Consider the following 19419-nt stretch of genomic DNA (forward strand, 5'->3'; position numbering starts at 1 on the left):
CCTTTCCCACTGTGATGTATATCCAAGTAAATATGGTATAGCGGAGGACCAATCCATTACTTACAAAAAAACTTTTTATAACTAATTGTTTGTAATGTCATCCTTTCGGTTCTCATCAATTGTATCCATTAAAAACACTGCTGATAGGAATATAAAAGAAGTATTGTTCCAACATATATATACAAGCAGATCAAGCTTATTAACAAACTATTCTTCTTAGCACACTGTCCTTATTATCCGGAGAAGATGTTTCCTACTAATCCTCAATCTTTGCTGCCATGACAGGAGGTAACTTGTATAATCATCCCCAGGCATGTATTCAATCAATGGATATCCCACTATAATCCCTAAATCAAAACCTTATTACACTTGCGTTGTTGTCATGGTTTTTTTTTTTTGCTCCCAATACATTCAGAGCTACTCTTTTTCCATCCCTCTTCATGGTTCCACTCGATCGTACTATACACACACAGAGCTCCTTTCTATTAGTGGGGAGAGGCACCCTACTCCGGTGCTGTGATCTCCCTGCACATGCACCCAAGCACAATGGACATTATTTAATTTAAAATAGCAATTTTCCATCTCCCATCACGGTTCCACTCAATCGTACTACAAACACACACAGTGCTCCCTTCTATTTGAGGGTTGAAACAAACAACTCTGGTGCTCTGATCCACCCGCACATGCACTCAAGCAAAACAGGCATAGTTTGATTTTAAATTAAAAAGTTCCCGCACTTCATGTCAGTCACGTGTCACAGTCCTTCATCTGGTACAGATCCCACCAAATGAAGGCTGGTTCTGCGCCCACACCTGGGGCAAGGCTAATGACAGTCTCTGCTCTATGGTCCCGTGAACAGCTTCAGGCGCCATGTTTTCCTACCTTTTCCAATCCTGCAACCTATAGTTTCCCTTCATATGCTTGAAGATGTCAGTATATTGATAACCTATTCCATCCTTTCTGCGTATTTATCCATATTCATTACACAATCTACCACTCTCCCAACCCCTTACATTTTCTTGAGCTCGTTAACGTGTAAATGTATGTTCCCGTCCAACTCCATCATCCCGTCCTACGTCACGGACACCACATTTGTATTCCTATTCTCAATATCTAACCTATATCCAACAATACTGGTTGTTCTAAGTCTTACGTGCTTCAAAAGTGAAAATGTAATATTTTATCTTTAGTACTAGATTATGTGCGGGCACCAAGAAAATCTCTTGAACAGAAATGCCTCATGTTTCTCCCTTATGAACATCCGCCAAAAGACTGATATGTACTACATGATTAGGTTTCCAAAGAATTTTAATGAAAGCATGGAAGTGTGTAGCTCCACGTCTATGAGGCGAATATATGACGGAATTCCGCATGCGTTTTTCACGCATGCCTTAGGAACTCCTTCATTTGAACCAATGTGTCTTTAGCATGCATTTGTTCTGCACGCAAGTTGTTTTAATGACTTGCCTTAGGGGGGCGCTGGATATTGGAATAGTTTAATTTACTATTCCAACTCCAGTCTGCACAACAGTAGGGAATGTGTTGGACTTTAATTCCAAAACTGCTCCACCATTGCGCCCCCTAAAGCAAGTAGTTGTACCTACTTGCACGCAGAACGACTGCGTGCTAAAGGCCCATTCGTTCTGTTGCCGGCGCTATGAAGGCACAGCGTGAATCCAGCTTCGTCCTAAAGGTCGTTTCCCTTATGAGACAGCCTGCTTTTTCATTTCGGTATCTTTCTTGGAACCATTCAAACACTTATTTAAATTTGCAAACTAAAAGAGATGTAAATTTAAATTACCATTCACGCTGGCACTGGGCCACTGCAGTGATGGGACGCCCCCTTGGGGTAGCCATGCACTTTACAAGTTTTAACAAAATAACATAATGGATGCTCAGAAGTTTGCCTGTCTTAAGGCATGTGAAATGCTACCATTATATTATTTAAACCTCCAAGGATGGAACTTTACTCTTCTCTGTCCATTACTAAATGTTGCAGCAGGAACGTCATGGGCCCTAAGCTAAGGCACTAAAATGGGCAAGCCAACATCAGGTTAGGCAGTAATGAAAACCATTATTTGGGTACAGTGGGCACTTAGACCCAGGTAACTCTGCACCTGCTACACTGATACCTTCACCCCTAAAACACAGGAGATGTATTTGAGAGTAGAAGTGCTGGGTGCCGGTGAGCAGTGGTTTTGACTTCGCCCTTCAAGGAGAGATGGGTTACATTTAAATCCCATGTAGTTTTGACAGAACCTTTTTTTTATTTTTAAGATATGGGAAACAATACATGATCAGATTCCGCAGATTGGTAGTTACAGCAGTGACTTTAGATCCAAATGACCTTAGCAACAGAATAATAAAAGAAATACAGTACATAATGATAGAATAGAATAGTATACTACCCAGTGAGGTATAAAAAAACAATACATATAGCTTCTCAAATTAGCTAAACAATTCTGTACAGTTCAAAGACAGGGTCAAACAAGGACATCCCAGATATTAAAGTGCATACGTGCGTCATCAGAACTTGTACATAGTGGATCAGATCCCTCAACTACCCTAAGGTACCCCACCACTACCCGCCTTTTATAACAGGCCCCAAGAAAAACATATTATACAGTCCCTGATTGACCAGATTAAATCGCCTGTCTCCAAGCCCTCTGGCCTCACTCGTATAGACCTTTTTCCATATTGTGCACAGCTAAAAAGCATGACCTCCATTCTACAAATTTAGGAGGATCAGGACTTATCCGTCCTGAGGTTTTGCACAAGCAGGCCACTGCCATAGCCACAAAGATCAGATATGTTTCGCCTTTGGAGAGCTCATGATCCTCACCAAACCCTAGCAATATTACTTGAGGGGTAACCATGATCTGTTTCTTAAAGATCATGCCAATGAAGGTCCCGACCTCTTGGAGATAGCTAGATAGACCAGGACATGCACTGAAAATATTGCTCTGCTCCACACCGATGACATTTTGAGTCTGTTCTTTTACCCTATTAAAAAATCCTATTGGGCGTATAACCCATGTCAAACACTGTTTTAAAGTGCTGGCTTTTCAATCCAGCAGTCAAAAGAGTCTCTGTAGAGATCTCCAGGGAGCATTTGAGTAGTGGCCCTTATACCCCCAATCTCGATTCCCATCCAGCATTCTGGGGTTCTAAATCACCCGGGAGACCCTGTATTAGTAAATCATCGATTTGCCCAATTCTGCTTCCCCGCTCTACAGCTTCTATAACTGGGTACTTTACACGTAGATTTGCTTCTTATTCAGTTTGCTAATAAAATCTCAGATGTTGAGATGTTTGAAAAACTTCTCCTTTGTCAAACCAAGCTGGTCCTCTATCTCACCAAAGGAGCACAATTGGTCACCATCATAAAAATCCCCTATTATTGAAATATGGCTTATCTCAAACTTTTTACCCCTGCCATCATGAAATATGCACAGCAAGGCAGGAGAGCCCCACGTGTGTGTAGTGGTTACATTTAGTGATATTATTCCTTCTTTTTACCAGCCGCAAGACACTGAATGCCCCATCCACTGTCTTAAACCTGGTCTTTTTATAGTAGCTCCTTTCCAGGTTTCTCAAGAAGAAACTCTTGGCGCCAGACCCCAGTGCGAGCCGATATATAGATCGTGTCTCAGCAGGGTTGATACTGTGCGTACTGTCCTTGATCAGAATACCCAAATGCTGCAGCATGCAAGACCAATAGTACAACACAAAACTTGGGACCGCCCATCCCCCGTCTTCTAGGAAGAATCATAAATCTTGACGCCCTTCTTGTTTTTTTAAACTACCATAAAAGAAATAAAACACAATATTTCTAGCATGCTCAGCCAGCTCTTATTGACCTCCAGTGGGATGGCTCCTAAAATATATAACACTTTCAGGAAGATAAGTATTTTTAACACATTAAATCGCCCCACCAGCAATAAGGGCTGACTGTTAATTCGATCTAGATGCTGTTGGATCTTCATGGTAAGAAGGTGCTAGATTTAACTACACTACTTTTTCAAGGGTAGGTTTTATACTCATTCCCAAATAAGGTGCATCCTTCACCCAATGCTGATCCCCAGAATTCATTTCTTTGATGCAAACTACCTGCGTCTTACCTTCGTTAAGGTGGCATCCTGCAATGGCGTCAAAATGCTATTCTCATTTTCAATCGCAGTCAGAGCATTGCAGGGATCGGGTGTGACTTCTCCTATATCATCTGCATTAGCCAATACTTTATAATCCCTCTGCCTTATCATCGAAACAGACGAGATCCTGTTGTTATTCTCCAATCCTGCAATAAAGGGGTCTATATTTGAGGCACATAATTGGGGTGAGCGCGGATACCTCTGTCTTGTTCCTTTGGTAATAAAATCTACTCCGACCCCTTACCCATGATCTGAAGTCTGGCCTTGGGAGCTTGAAAAAAAGCCTGATGGCTTTGATAAAGCCTAGACCGAGTCTCTTCCACCTTAAAACTTCCCATAGATATTCCCATGAGACTCAAAGGCCTTCTCTGAATCCAGCAATATTAATCCAATAAGTAACTTTATTACCTCAGCAATGTCTAAAAGAGTGATTACCCTACGCACATGATCGATCATTCCCCGTTCCTGGATGAAACCATGCTGCCAGGGGAACACCAAGTTAGCAACTACCTTCTCAAGCCTTTAAGCAAATATCTTTGTCTAAATTTTAGCTTCTGCATTTATCTGATATATGGGCCTGTAAGACCCCAGGTTTAAAGGAGGCTTGCCGTTTTTCCTGAATACCACAATCTTGGTATACTCCCACGAAGTGGCTGTCTCTCCTTCTATCTGAGTGCATAGAAGAGTAGTGGTCATGACTTCCAGGAGCTCAGGGAGAAAAGTCCTATAGAATTCCAAAGGAATCTTGTCTGATCCTGTGGCTTTCCCCATAGCCAGGGAACTCCCTGCCTCAGCCACCTCCTCAGGGGAGATTGCCAGTTCAAGTGAAGCCCTTTCTCCATCACTCAGGGTGTTCCCATTTACTGTACTATGGGAGTTTCCATAGCCATCTGGCCAAGGAAAAATGTCTTCCGAACAGAGTCCTTCATAATAGTTTTTAAATACCCTGATGATCTCTGAAGGAATTTCAGTCTTCTGCCCTGCTTATTTATAATAGTCTCAACCCTTCTTTCTGCCTCCCTTTGTCCAATATTGTGTGCTCATAGCCTGCCTGTATTTTCCCCATATTCATAGCACTCGGTCTTAAAACTGTGAAATTTGGTAGCCACCTCCTTGCTGTAGTACTGGTTAATTCTGGTTTTGAGTGCCACGATATTCTGTGCAGTCTCACCACAACCCCGCACTTCCATTATAAGCCTAGCCAATTCTGCCTCTTGATAGGAGAGATCACCATACACAGCCCCTGTATTTAGCTGCGTTTCTGCCTCTGTTTAAAAAGGCTAAAACTAAGTCCTCCCCCATCCCTGGCTAAAGGGAATCCTAGACCATCTTGAAGACAGTAGTGCCCTTGTTTACTATAAGAAACTCCTTCAGCCATTTACGCATGTGGTCTTTATATTCCTCTTCTAGCAGAAGTTTCCTATCGAACGTCCAGATCCCAAATGGCCTCACAAAACCAGTAATTGCACATTTAAGCACTAATGGATTAAGATCCAACAGTACCCTAGGAAAACGTTCAATTCCCACCTGCCCTGCAAGAGATGCAGATGCAAAGAAATAATACAGCGCACCAATTTATTGTGGGAGAAGAATGTATATCCAGGGTCAGGATTTTTTTTAATCTATCCCACACATCAATCAGCCCATGATCTTTGACTGATTGTTGAACTGCTCAGCGGTTTCCTGCCGGTATATGGGCAACAGCCCCTGACTTTCCTTCCCACAGCCATATTCAAATTAAGGACCCCAAAAAGAATAAGGGAGGCTGTCCAGGTTGAAATGTCTAGATTGAAATGAATAATAACAGCCAGGTCGTCCAGGTTAGGGCCATATACCAACCACAAGGTGAACCTTACCATAACAGTACAAAGATCCACTATGACCCACCTCCCCATTTTATAAGGCTGGCTCCTGACTACTGTGCCAGCAGCCTTGCTGGCAACAGTAGCTATCCCCTAAAAGTCATCCCCTGCATTGTACAGAGTAGCGACTACACCATATTTGCCAGCATTTCATTAACCCCCACGGGATATGGGTCTCCTGAATACAGACAATATCGGGTTTCATTGCCCTAAAACCTAGTCCCATTCTACCCCTTTTGAGTCTATAATTCACGCCACACGCATTTATCATGCAGAAACGTAGATTATTCTGTAATTCTTTAATCTGACTTAACCTTGAGTTAAATTCATTATCTCTCTTAATCTTTCATACGTATCCTTTAGAGCCATCACCTGACACTCACCTAGACATGGTTTGCCCTATCTTTAGCACCTTCTTCTGCAGTTTAAAACCTCCTTAGCCCATACCATTGTCACCACCACCCTCCCTCTCAAATTCTCTACCCCAAATCTCCCCCCTCCATCCCAGTCCTCTGCCTGCCCACCCCTACCCCTACCCAAACTCACACCCGATGGGGCAAATGGATCAACCATGGTCGGTAGATGGAGGTGCGCCTCTCCCCCCAGACATGCTCCCTTAAAAAATGAAAACTCCCACTTAATCTCAAAAACCTTTTAACATGTGCGCCTACACACCATCATCCTGGCAATTTATGTGGACATATCATAGAAACAACACCGTCAAGAAAAAAAGCCCAACCAAGTAACCACAAACAATTTCCAGCACACCCTATGCAGCAAAGCATTTCTCGTCCCCCTCACAAGCTGAGAAAGCAGATTCAGTAATCACCAACCACAGTGCAGCAAACATTTCTCATCCCCCTTCAGATTAAAGAAGCAGATCCATCCCCTAGCATCATCAGCACAACACCAGAAGCAATAAACCTTGGAGTCTAAAGCCCCATGCTACCCTAGATTATCCAGGAATATTTTTGCTTTAACCTCGGAAGAATAAAATATGTTTCATCTTGAAAGATAACTTTCAGCTTTGCCAGGTTTAGCAAAAATGCTTGTGCTTCCGTTGACTGTAGAGGCTGTATCATCTGCCTCAAGCGCCATCGTCTTTCGACTGTAATGTGGCAAAAGTCTGTCCTCACAAAAAACATGCAGCCATCAGCCATCCGCTTTGAATTAGGGCAAGCTTTTTCAAAGATGGCCTGTCGCAGAAGAAAATTGACAAAGAATACTAGAGTGGCTCTTGGCTTGCCCCCATCTTGTCCCTAGCACTGATGTTGCCTAAAAGGGAATCTGTGTGCTCTCTGTATCCCCAGATCCCAGTTCCATTCCGTCAACACTGGGAACACATTCTTAAATAAGCCAATAATAAACTATCGGGTGTCATCTTTTTCAACTCCTTCCCTGAACCCCAAGACCCTGAGATTATTGCGCCTTAGTCTATTTTGAAACGCCTCGTATTTCCACTGGGCATCAGTAAGGCGTGCTTCATGCTCTGTTCCTAGTTTCGTGTTTGCAACCACATCAGTCTCTAAGGTGGTAACTCTATTCTCCATCTCAGACATTTTGTTAGAAAACTCTAAACAGACCTTTGCCACTTTTTGCATGGCATCCTGTAGCTTCCGATTAGCAGCCTGTGCCCTACAGCTGTCTGGTATGGTTCCCTCACAATGGGCAATAATCCCCTGGTGTATAGCCTCTAGTATTGCCAGATCACGTTGAGTTGGCACCCCATCCCCCCCCCACATCCCTTCCTTTGCGCAGTTCAAGTGTTTCCTTCCAGGCTTGGCAATGCTGAGCAGTCCCATTTAAATCCAGCTGTAATTTCCAATTCCTCATTTAATGAAATTGCCTTTTTGATAGTTTGCCAGGAGTCTTTTATTCCCGAGCCATCCCTTCCTTCACTTGGATTACTGGTGCAACTTTCAACACTGCCTCTCGAGCCTCCTCTCAACCCCCCATCCGAGTAATCCTCAGTCCAATCAGACTGGTCTGAAAGTGAGAAAACATTTTCTACCTTGTCAGCCGCTACACCTGCGTTGACTGATGTTTACTTCTGCTTGGCACTCTTCTCTTGCACTCACAGGCCTACCCAGAAGTAGGTTGTCCTGATGCCTGGCTAGGCGTTCGCAACCAGAGGGGTACATCCTGCACTCCCGCAGATAACCTGTGCATATCCCCTATTAGTTCTCTGAGATCCGACCCCTTGTTTGTTGTCACAGTAGCTACCAGTGACAGAATAGGACTATCTTGAGCCCCCATGCCTATATTGATAGCCTTGATACCGGTTTGGGAAAGCGCACGTGCAGACTTGTGCTGCAGTACTCACGTTTGTCAAGGCTGCAGTCTCTATGCCGCTTAGTTCTTCCTTTGTGCCGACCGTGTTTTGATTCATGCCACCATACACTTGTTGCCGTTAATCTGGCAGTACCTCAGTTTACTGGAGTTGGCTGAGTAGAGTCTCTGCTGGTTACCGCATGTCCCAGCCCTCGGTCCGCTTTCCTGAAAAAATCCGCCACTGTCCTGGCAGAACCCATATCCCCAGGGCCGGCCTTCTCCAGGGCTACCTTCCCATTAGCTCCCGCTTGGGGAGGGGCTTGCCTCGCCCTGCCGCACTGCTATTGGAGTTGGCCACCCGGGTCTTCGGGGCCCCTGCTGGCTTAGGTCCCATCCTTGCATCAATAAGCGACAAAGTCCTCTGTGACCTCTGTCCAGCCACACACATATAGTATGCTCCAAAAGCGGTTCTCAAGAATCGTAGTATCCCCACGAACTTCGGCCCGCAGCATCTGCAGCAACTGGACATTGCACGGCCCATGAGCACTGCTTGCAGCAGGAGATGCCGCAGTTCCATGCTGATGCACATTCCCAAAGGAGCAGGCGGGAAGGAGGGTCCGTACGGCCGCAGTTTAACGCCTACCATCTTCCCCCCCATTTAATCATGTCAACAGAAAGTTTTTCACTGAATTACATTTTATTTTCTATTTCATTATTTGACAGTGAGTACAATTTCAGTTACACATACTTTTTCCATTATAGCTTGCTCGGGGTTCCGACAGACCTTTCAGATCACTATTCCCTCATATAGCATTGTAAAAGTGAATCAGCATTACACACTGGTGCCATAGGTGGATTCCTATACTTAAAGTATTTGTATTTTTTTTCAACATACATTTACAGAAGAGAGCCAAAAATATAAAAGCTTTCACATTATGATCTTAATAATTAAACAAATAGGAAAAACCAAGAGGATTTTCAGCTAGTTTGTTTCCATTAATATTGCATTTTCTTGTAGGTGAATGGCTGTATGTTGGCTGTATGTATAGACTTCAAGAAAACTCACTCTTTGAAGACAAATACCTATTTCACAGAAGGAATCCAGACAATCACAGAAAGGCAAAAATCAGTCTGCCTTCAAGAGGATCAGTGTGCCACGATTGCATCCAAAAACCCTGATGCATATGACCCTTTCCAAATGGCAAAGCAAACTGGAAGGCATACTACACCGGTCTGCACCAAGCCCCATTTATGCAAGAGTAATGCAATACCAGCTGCTGCCGAATCAAGCTCACAGTCGCATTCAAGCTCCCACAGGCACACTTGCTAATGTCTCCTTAATGACTGATTTGTTGAGTACTGGATGTGCTCCACCTAATACTCGCCTATATAAAAAAGCATTCAAATAATATGGTGGGCACGGTCGATGCTACTCAGGCTATGCCTCCCTGGGTGAGAAAGTATACAAGGAGGTTGGAGGAATTCAAATAGAGGCACCACAGATTAATAGGCGCACCTAACAAAGCCTAATGGTAGCTGCCAACAACAGTTCATAGCAAATGCCAGTGATTATCACTTCCGGTGGATGGGTCCTCAAGAGGTTTTACAAAGGTTGCAGTGATTAAAGTATGTGTGTGGAGAAAAGATTAAACTCTTTTTTAAGGTGATCTCCCCTTGTCTTTTCTTCAACTATCCTGTTCTTTAAAACACAAAAGAATTGACAAAGTTAAAACATTTGAAGCACACTGGAATCTGATTTTCAACAAGTACAAGTGAAAAAGTATTTCCTTTTGCACAGAGGTACCATCGACAGCACTGGAATGCGGTGCAGAGTAGTATTCGAAAAACAAATTCAACCTGTCCTCAAGGATACTTTACCAGGAAATTCAGAAAATACAATATTTTTACACCAAATGTGAACAATTCATTCTGCAATTTAAGCTGAATGTTGGTTAAACATAACTGACCCTTGTTTTCCAAAGTACATACCCCAGCTTGGTCTTTACTCCGTCTATATTCTTCTTTAGAAATCTTTTCTCTGTCTTCCCTTTGTCTTCTTTCTCTGCCTACATCGAGTGAGGTTTTATCTCCATGTTTTCTTTCCTTGTTTTTTTCTTTCAAATTGTCAGTTAGGTTCAGGGGTGCATCTTTGAAAACCATTGATTTTTTCTCACCATGACGCTCCTTGTCCTCATTTCTGTGTCTTTGCTTTCTGTCTTTATCTGCATTTTCCTGATCTTTCCTTTCTCTGTGCCTCTTTTCCCGTTCTTTACTTGCTAAGATCAAATCTTGCTCTGTCATACTTCTGCGCCTCATTTCACGTGTTTCATCCTTATACTCCGAAGATCTTCTGTACTTGTCCTTATTTCCACTGTTCTGTGGGACAAAACATTAGCATTTCTCAATGTGTTTCAATAAAAAAACGCTACTTTTTTCAACGTTCTATTTATAATCATCATGCCTCTCATAACCACAATGTTAGTACAAGGGACACAGCCTATCTAAAATACTATGGCTTTGTAAAGAAAAGAGATTTCAGAGATATGTTGCTTTCTGTTCAATGGTTATAGGGAATAAGGCCTTAATTGTATGTACTTAAAGAGGAGCAGAACCATAGAGGAGTTGAGGTAGGAGAATAAAGACTGGATACCTGCAAAAGGAAACAATGAACAGAAGCACACCTGTACTTGTGGGTAAGGGTGTGGGGCATGGCTGAACAGTAAAGTGAGAGTGAAGGCTGGAAATACCCTCTGTAGCGAGAAGGCGTGGCTACAGGCATTGTAGCTGCTTAGCAGTCAATGGGAAGGTCCGACATATGTAGGAGGGAAGGGGCTGTGTGGGAACAGCTGCACACAAGGCTGGAAAGATGACTGAACCATAAGATAAGTAGCGGGGATCAGGAAAGGAGACATGGCGAGCGGTGGGGAGAGATGATATGGCTATATAAGACAAGGGAGCCAGAAACTAAACTATTGGCATACACTGTTACAAAAAGAAACAAAAAGGGAGATAAAGTACTTTTATTCTTCTGAGGACAATAACTTGTGTCTAGGATTATTTGAGTTATGGCCAAAAGCAGAACACAAGTAAAATGAGTTGCCAACAGTAATGGAGAAACAAAAAGGAAATTTTAATTAAAAGTCTACTTTCTTTTTTGTTGTTAATTAAATATAAAAGAAGTAAAAGAGACTGGATGTACAGAGAGATTACCCAACAACTACACAAGGAGGCATGTGGCACCAGAAAAAATATGAAAACGATTAAGAGAGGTGACTTTGTGAACTACGTTTAGAACGCCATATGCAGTATTGGGAAACAGCTACTCCACTGAGCGGAATAAAGCAACTGGGTATCAGTGGGCACACAAGGGAATGAGTTTGGCTGCCACATTCATCAATGGGCTCCCCTTTAATTATTTTTATATGCAACAAAAACATTTGTAAACTCAATCACTGCAGAAAGAGCGTCATAAGAGTCTTTAAGAAAAGGCGGCTGAGTAAACAAAGTTAAATCATTTTTTAAGTACATTTTTGTCTAGCCTATTCTCTCAAATATATTTTACAACAAAGCCAGTTCTTATAAAATTATAACAAGCAAAGTGTGATCATTATAAAGACATTTAAACTTAAAGTCCGAAAAAACCTACCTCTCTATAGATTTCATCTTTTTCTTTTCTTTCATGGTGTCGTTTCTCTCGGTCATCAACTCGTTGTTTTCGTGCTGAAGTTAAAATATTAATAAAGAGAATAATTTACATTAAATTTCTCCATCCTTACCAGGCAAATAATGAAATTCATGTTTAATTTCTTCTTTTTCCACTTAATGAATGTAGAAACAGTTAAAGGAATACTGAATTGCAATTTATGCAAACCAGTCTACTGGCAGAACTCCAATGGGGTCAAATAAGATTTGGGCAATATTCACTAATAAGCGAGAACATTATATGATCTGATTCTTTTGTTAGCAAAAACCAAAGGAAATGATGGACGGAGTGTTGAAAATTGCAAGCACTCACCCCCAGTCAACTGATCTGGGTTTAATCCATCACCGTTCTTTAGCCCTCTCTGCCACCCCAGTTCAGACATGGCCATATGCAAATCAGTCTGACCCTGTGCCTCATGGGAACAGTCCAGCCCGAACTGCCAAGCAGAGTGGGCTAAAGAACGGTGATGGATTAAACCCAGATCAGTTGACTGGGGGTGAGTGCTTGCAATGTTCAACACTCCGTCCATCATTTCCTTTGGTTTTTGCGCCGATTCTTTTGTTAAACATTTATTATAGAAATTACAACATAATATGACAGATATGAGATGCCAGATAGCTCAATCATACTAATTTTGGAGTGGACACACAAGATCAGATGTGTTAAATGGAAAACTTTGTAGCTAAAGTATTAATCACTTGCATTTTTCGTTTCTGATGCTCATAAAATAGATCAATTTTAAAATAGGCAAAATAAAATTCTACCGAGCTGCAACAATAATTTACATGCCATGGCAATGTCCCCCTGTCATAGGGATAATTTACAGTAGAAGATTAGCAATGTATTAGAACAATGGTATAAAGATAACGTATATGTTGTTTCAAACATTTCACTAACTTTCTAGAAAATGCTCTTCCACTATAAACAAACCAATGCTGTGTAAAGTTAATCTGCATAAGTACGATTTGATCTATGTGTTTTTACTGGTAAAAAAACTATTTGGGTAAATCATTATTGCCCGAAAATAAAATTTTTACACTGGTTAACTGGAGAAATGTGTTCAATCATTTTTGTTGTTTTTTTATGTTGTGGTTTTTAATGAGGCTATGACCGCTCTTCTCAATATACTTTTAATGGCTGTTTGACCCACCCCATCTCTATTGACCACATGATGCCAGCATGCTCACTTCCCATTTCTGTGCATGTCCTGATCCGCTGTGCAATTTTTCAGGGGTCAAAAGAGCCCTTCACGTTGCACCTTACTCGACTTGCCGAGTCAATCAGGCCCTGTACACAAGTCCGGACACGTGAATGCTGCCCCTATTTCTTCTAGTATTTTGATAAACGAGTCTTTTAATTTGATAAACTTCTATACATTTCTGAATGTTAATTCTCTAAACAAAAGTATGGGTACCGTTTTTTTCAAAATAACGTGGACTAAACAATTTTGTACAAATACTACATCTACCTGCCTAGATGTTGTATTATTTCATCCTTGATTAATTAGGGCAGTAAATCTCTGAACATCGAAATTATGGAGCATTCTTTCCCCAACAAAGACATAAGTAAATAAACAAGAAAAGAGAGGGTCAACTCATTTAGGGCCCGATTCTGATGCGGGTTGGAAAAGCTTTCCGACAAAATCTGATGGGAAATAGTTTCCGACCCACTCGGATCGGGAGAGTCCGACCGGCGGAGTACGATGCATCCGGATGCTTCCAGATTCGATTTGGTTGGACTCCCATTGACTTCAATGGGAGAATATGTTCCTAACCGCATCATAATTGGGCCCTCGGTCGGGAAAACACTTTCCTGATCCGATTTGGAAGGAGCAAATGCCATTAGGAGGCCTTCCTAACCGCATCAAAATCAGGCACTAGGTGGGAATGCTTTCCTAACCGCATCAGAATCAGGCCCTTAGTGGGAAATAAAGAATCTTAGAGTTTATCACCAGATGAGGGACAGACAAGGCTTTGGAAGACAACTGCACATTGTTGTACATTCCCAGTCTACTGGCATCACTGTTTTATCAAGCCATTCTAGTTAAAGACTCATGCACATTTCAGCACAAGGTTATATTCAAGTACATTTCTTGATGACCACTATTAAGCCAGATTTTACAGGAAACTCACAAAGTAAAAGATCCCCATCGCTGCAGGTAAATTTATTTTATGTGGATATCCTGTAAACATGCTAAGGGTCTCAGTACTCCAGCATGAAAGTTGGATACAGTCAACACCCACCCCCCGTCCCTTCGGAGTATGCCAGTGGCCGTTTTCCTCTTGTGAAGCAAGTGATAAAGTGAACAAGGAGGATTTAGCTTCCTTTGTTTATTACAGAAGCTAATGATGTGGACACTTTTTTAAAAACTGTTCCTTTTGGGGAAGAATGGATGACTCCCAACCTGAGAAAATTACCACTGTAGTGGAGCTTCGCACCCCACCTCCATATTTCACTGGGCTTTTTCTTTCTAGTGGTATTCTACAGATTCGAAAGTGACAGGGTGCCTCTCTGAACCCCTCAACAATTAGGCCCATTGTCCTGACCCCTCTGATGAGCAACATCGGAGTTTCTCTGCCTTGGAGTTAGAGCATCTCAGTATGCACACTGATCAACATGGCAGCGGCAGACTGAGCATGGACCTGCTAGAGACCGATGCCTGAACTGGACTTGTGCCTGAATATTTAACTGTAGAGACACTATTCTGGTTTGAAGTGTATACCTGACAGGATTGTGTTCATGTTATCATTTAATACCAAGGCTTCGTCCAGCGACCCATGCTGTCTCAGATCTGCCCACAGATGCCACCGAATCATCTGTCTGTCCCCCTTTCCTGCAACTGAGTCAACTAATCTGCTGGCTTAATTATTGCTCTTTACTGATGGCCATGTTTGATGTTTGTGTTAGTGGTGCAGAGCAGATAAATGGCAAAGCTACTATTGTGAAGTAACTTTAAAAATAAACTTTACTGGGGCCTACTATCAGCATACCAACTAAAAAGCCTGCAGGCCGTCCAGAATACAGCAGCTTGGCATCTTTTAAAAGTGGCTAAAAGAAGCCACATGCAGCAGTATCTTAAGGAGTTACGCTTGTTTCTCATCAAAGATATAGTAGGGTTTATGGGTATTGTCCTGACTCACAGAGCCTTCTACCACTCTGGGTCTCGGTACCTTATGGAAAAGATTAAGCCTTATCAGCTGGCCTGACTTCTGCCCTCTTTTGATGCACTGTTGGCCGTGGTCCCAAGGACCAAGGGCCTTATGTAGGTGGCCTGGCATTTACCACTTCATAAATACCGAATCATACCGATTCGGTATTTATGAAGTGGTAAATGCTATGTAGGTATTCATTCGGTAAAAATTACCGAATCGTAGAAATTCGGTAATTACCGAATCGGTATTTACCGATTCGGTAATGAGGCATACCTTCCCATTGATTGAATCAATGGGAAGGTATGCCTCATTACCGAATCGGTAAATACCGATTCCACACGACACCCACACACTCCCCCTACATATCATTACAGGATTCGGTATTTACCGAATCGGTAAAATTACCGATTCGGTAATTTTACCGATTCGGTAAATTACCGAATCCTGTAATGTGCCCCCTACATTGCAAAAGCCTAAATACCGGTCGGTAACGGTATAATTACCGAAAATCGTCCGTTACCGACCGGTATTGGGCTACCTACATGAGGCCCCAAGAGAGAAATGTGGGGCGGTTCATCCTTTTCGTTCCCTCCAGCAACCACTTGGAACTTTCTTCATCTGCAGCTCGGCTCAATTGAGGACAAATTTTCCTTCAAACGTCATTTGAAAACTTGGCTGTTTGACAAAGCATTTAGATAACCTGTTTGTGTATGATTTGTCTACAGACCTAGTTAGCACGAGACACTCTCTGAGTAGCTGTGCTCTTTATAAGTCCAATGATTGATTGATTGAGAAAACACTATAAGTGTAGCAGTTTCAGCATGATGGCATATGGCTGACTCATATAGCTTTCCGGTGAGACAAGGCACCCAGTGGTTAGTGAATAACAATCGTAGTACCCCCACCTGACACTCGATTTGACAAAACTTGGTCCACCCTCTGAGTTTACTATCAACCAACACAATGGAACACACTAAAATGGAACACTACACACCAAACTCACTGGTAGCTTAGATCCTTCCCAGTCAGGCTTTAGGCCCAAATACAGCACAGAATCAGCCCTGCTAGTGGTCACAGATAACATCAGGATGACCCTAGACAGTGGCCAATCTACGATTCTGGTGCTGTTGGACCTCTCTGCCGCGTTCGACACGGTCTCACATCAGATATTGCTCAGGGGATTGAAGGAGATCAGACTTAGAGACTCTGCTTTCCAGTGGATGACGAGTTTTCTATCTTCTCGCTCTCAGACCGTCAATCTTGGCCCTTATCGTTCAGCGTCTATGGAACTGACCAAGGGTGTGCCCCAGGGCTCCTGTTTGAGCCCCATTTTGTTTAATATCTAAGTTGCTCCCTTGGCCAACCTTCTTAGGACTTGTGCGTTTATCCCCATTTCTTACGCCGATGATACACAGATGCTTTTTCCTTTTGATAAATTTACTCCATCGGTACAGTCGGCCTTCTCCTGTGGTATGAGAGTTAACTCAAATTGGATGAGGAGTAACTTCCTCCAATGTAATGTTGGGAAGACCGAGATCTTGCTCTTGGGAGATGCCCCCCCTATTATGAACCCCCGAAAGGTGGCCGACGGACCTTGGTACTCCCCCTGCCCCAAAGTCCCTTGTTAAGAACTTGGGCATTCGCCTGGACCATGATCTTACTCTTAAGGAGCACACTGCTCAGACAGCTGGCTCCTGTTTCCATATGCTGGGCTTACTACGCCGAGTCTTTACCTTGCTTCCCGATTCAACTAGGAAGACCCTGACTCAGGCACTCATATTAAGCCGTCTGGACTACTGCCAATGGCCTTCTAGTCTCTGCGAATGAGTCCTCGCTCAGCAGACTGCAGGTAGTCCAGAACACCGGGGCGCGATTGGTCCTCAATGCTCCTTCCAGGACTGCCTCCTGCCCTCTCCTTTGTCAGCTTCACTGGCTCCCAATACGTGAACGGGTTAAGTTCAAAGTTTGCTGAACCATTCATAAGCCTCTCTTCAATCTCGGCCCGCCTATCTTTCCGAGAAATTTACACCATACCTGCCCATCTAGGTCCCTTCGTTATGGATCTAAGTCTCTTCTTGTGGTCCCCCAAGTCAGGAAAGCCAGGCTGGGTGGGAAGGCTCTCTCCCACATGGGCCCTCTCTATTGGAATAAGCTACCTCTGCATCTGAGACAATGCCCAACCACTTACAATTCAGAAAGCAGGTTGAGACTATTCTTTTCTGTCTCTGATTATGTTGTAGAAGCTTAGCTTTTCCCGTTTCCCGTCCGAAGCGCAGAGATACCCCTTCGGGGGTCGATTCAGGCGCTATATAAATAAATAAATAATCAGCAGTTATATTTAATGCTCACACATTCTGGATAATAAGTTCTAAGACAAAATGAAACATTCACTTTTCTATGGCAAAACAAAGAAATAAAGCTGCAAGGAAAACATAAAGACTGGGCTACAGAAGGGATAGTATTTTTCTAAAGAGATCCCGTTTACTTTCTGATTCATCCAGGCAAAACACAATTTAGATTACTATGAGCTATACAATTTCTTGAAATACAAAGTCACATTCTCTCAAACTCAATCTCCACACAAACCTGACCCCACTCTAGCACTGTAACTCCTCTGGGGAAAGCATAGTCCAGTTCAGATATACGAGCTTCTACCTCCTAAAGTATTGAAAATTAGTGTCAAATTACAAGACAAATTGCAGGCCCTTTTAACCCTTCTAACAAAACACCACTATCTAATATTCCATGGCCGGAAATGTTCAAGGTCCTCTCCTCATCTACATATTTCCTACAGAGTCTGGTCAGCCCATAACATTTCTAGACTCCCTCAAAACTCCACAAACAAGGCATTACTGACAACGAAAAATGCTGGAGCCCTTTAATGAAACAGGAGACATCAGGCATATGATTATACATTGCCCCTTTCTTAACCCTTTTTGGCTTGAGGTGAGAGAATACATAAAAAATATCCTAAACGTTGAATAACCCTCTGACCTTCCTTCAACCATCCTTGGGAGTTTCCTCTCGTTGTTCTCATAGCTTTGGAAAGATTATATTATCCTCCTAGGTTTTATGACCAGTATGGGTTCAACTGAATTCTTTCAGAATGGACAAACTTCAAACTCTTATTGGTCCATGCGTGTTGAGTGAGGTCAAATTCACAGGAAGCACATATAACACTCCAAATTCACAGGTCATGAGGAACTGTATGGGGAAGAAACTATGGCATACGATGAATTCTCAGGAGTAAGTCTTGTGGCATATGTACTTTTCTGAACCTGAAAAATTAATAAAAACTACTGAAATAAAGTAACGGTTCTTTTGCACCCTGTAGCCATTATTTACAAAAACTGCCTTGTCTGAAATTATCGCTTCTGTTAAAGTAGCATCACACAGTCCTTTCAGCTTCAAGGATAAGCAAGCACTCAGTCGGTCTCTTCCATAATTAAAAAATAAACTCGGACAGCGTATAACAAAGCCCAAAATACCAATGGTTCACCAGTGTTCGAAGCAAGGGGAAACTTGTGTAGCAATAACCAGTGCTCTATCATAGTCAGATCCGCAGAAGCAACATTAAGTGAACATTTTCCCAAAAATCCAGAAAGAAAGTAACTGCACTCTCAGTGTGCAGTCAGAAGACCAACAAGCAGGCAGAGGCATTTTAAACACCTTGTCGGTCTTTATCAAAGGTTTAGAAGATAATTGTATTGTGCACATCTGTAGCCTAGCAAGAACTGAGGTTTGGCGCTAACCAAGAAATATGCATATTACAGTACTAAAAACGTATTTTGCTCAATGTAATAGGAAAGGGGCAAAGAATAATGCATCAAGGAAAATTAAGAGCTACTGGCTGAATTATATAGTGGAACCTTTCGACACAGATTTAATTCCGCCTCTGGCACTTGACCAAACATGTATGGTATGAACAAATCACTTGAACTCTCAATACCTCAAAGTGTAAATATGTGTAATGTAAAAAATGGAAAACATACTATTCAGGGTAATGCCGCAATCAAACGTTCTCCCCTCTTTTCAGCTCACATCTTAATGATTTCGGTGATCTTGTTTAAAATTCACCCCAAGCACCATACTTTCTATGTAAAACACCTCTTGTATGAGAAAATCCTTCTACAATAAAAGTTTACTTTTTAATGGTCCGCTGCTGATCAGTGGAAAGTCCACTCAATATTAAACACCTCACAAAAATATAACAAATAAGGGATCAACCAACAGATGAACTAACAAGATGATCCTCCTTGAAGAATAACTACTGTAAAAGG

At 42.4% G+C, this 19419-nt stretch overlaps 1 protein-coding gene across 3 annotated transcripts in view; it reads right to left on the reverse strand.

Annotated features, from left to right (window-relative positions):
- The window catches only part of DYNC2I1 (dynein 2 intermediate chain 1), a 510705-nt gene that overhangs the window by 409964 nt on the left and 81322 nt on the right, over window positions 1-19419 (reverse strand). For all 3 annotated transcript variants that reach the window (XM_085631946.1, XM_085631948.1, XM_085631947.1), the window contains exons 4-5: window positions 11931-12004; window positions 10274-10660 (exon numbers count right to left, since the gene is read on the reverse strand). In XM_085631946.1, the coding sequence (XP_085488072.1) occupies window positions 10274-10660; window positions 11931-12004 (461 nt within the window). The remainder of the gene's footprint in view (window positions 1-10273; window positions 10661-11930; window positions 12005-19419) is intronic.

Source organism: Triturus cristatus, chromosome 10 (genome assembly GCF_964204655.1).
Source record: "Triturus cristatus chromosome 10, aTriCri1.1, whole genome shotgun sequence".
In the NCBI taxonomy this organism is placed as follows: Eukaryota; Metazoa; Chordata; class Amphibia; order Caudata; family Salamandridae; genus Triturus; species Triturus cristatus.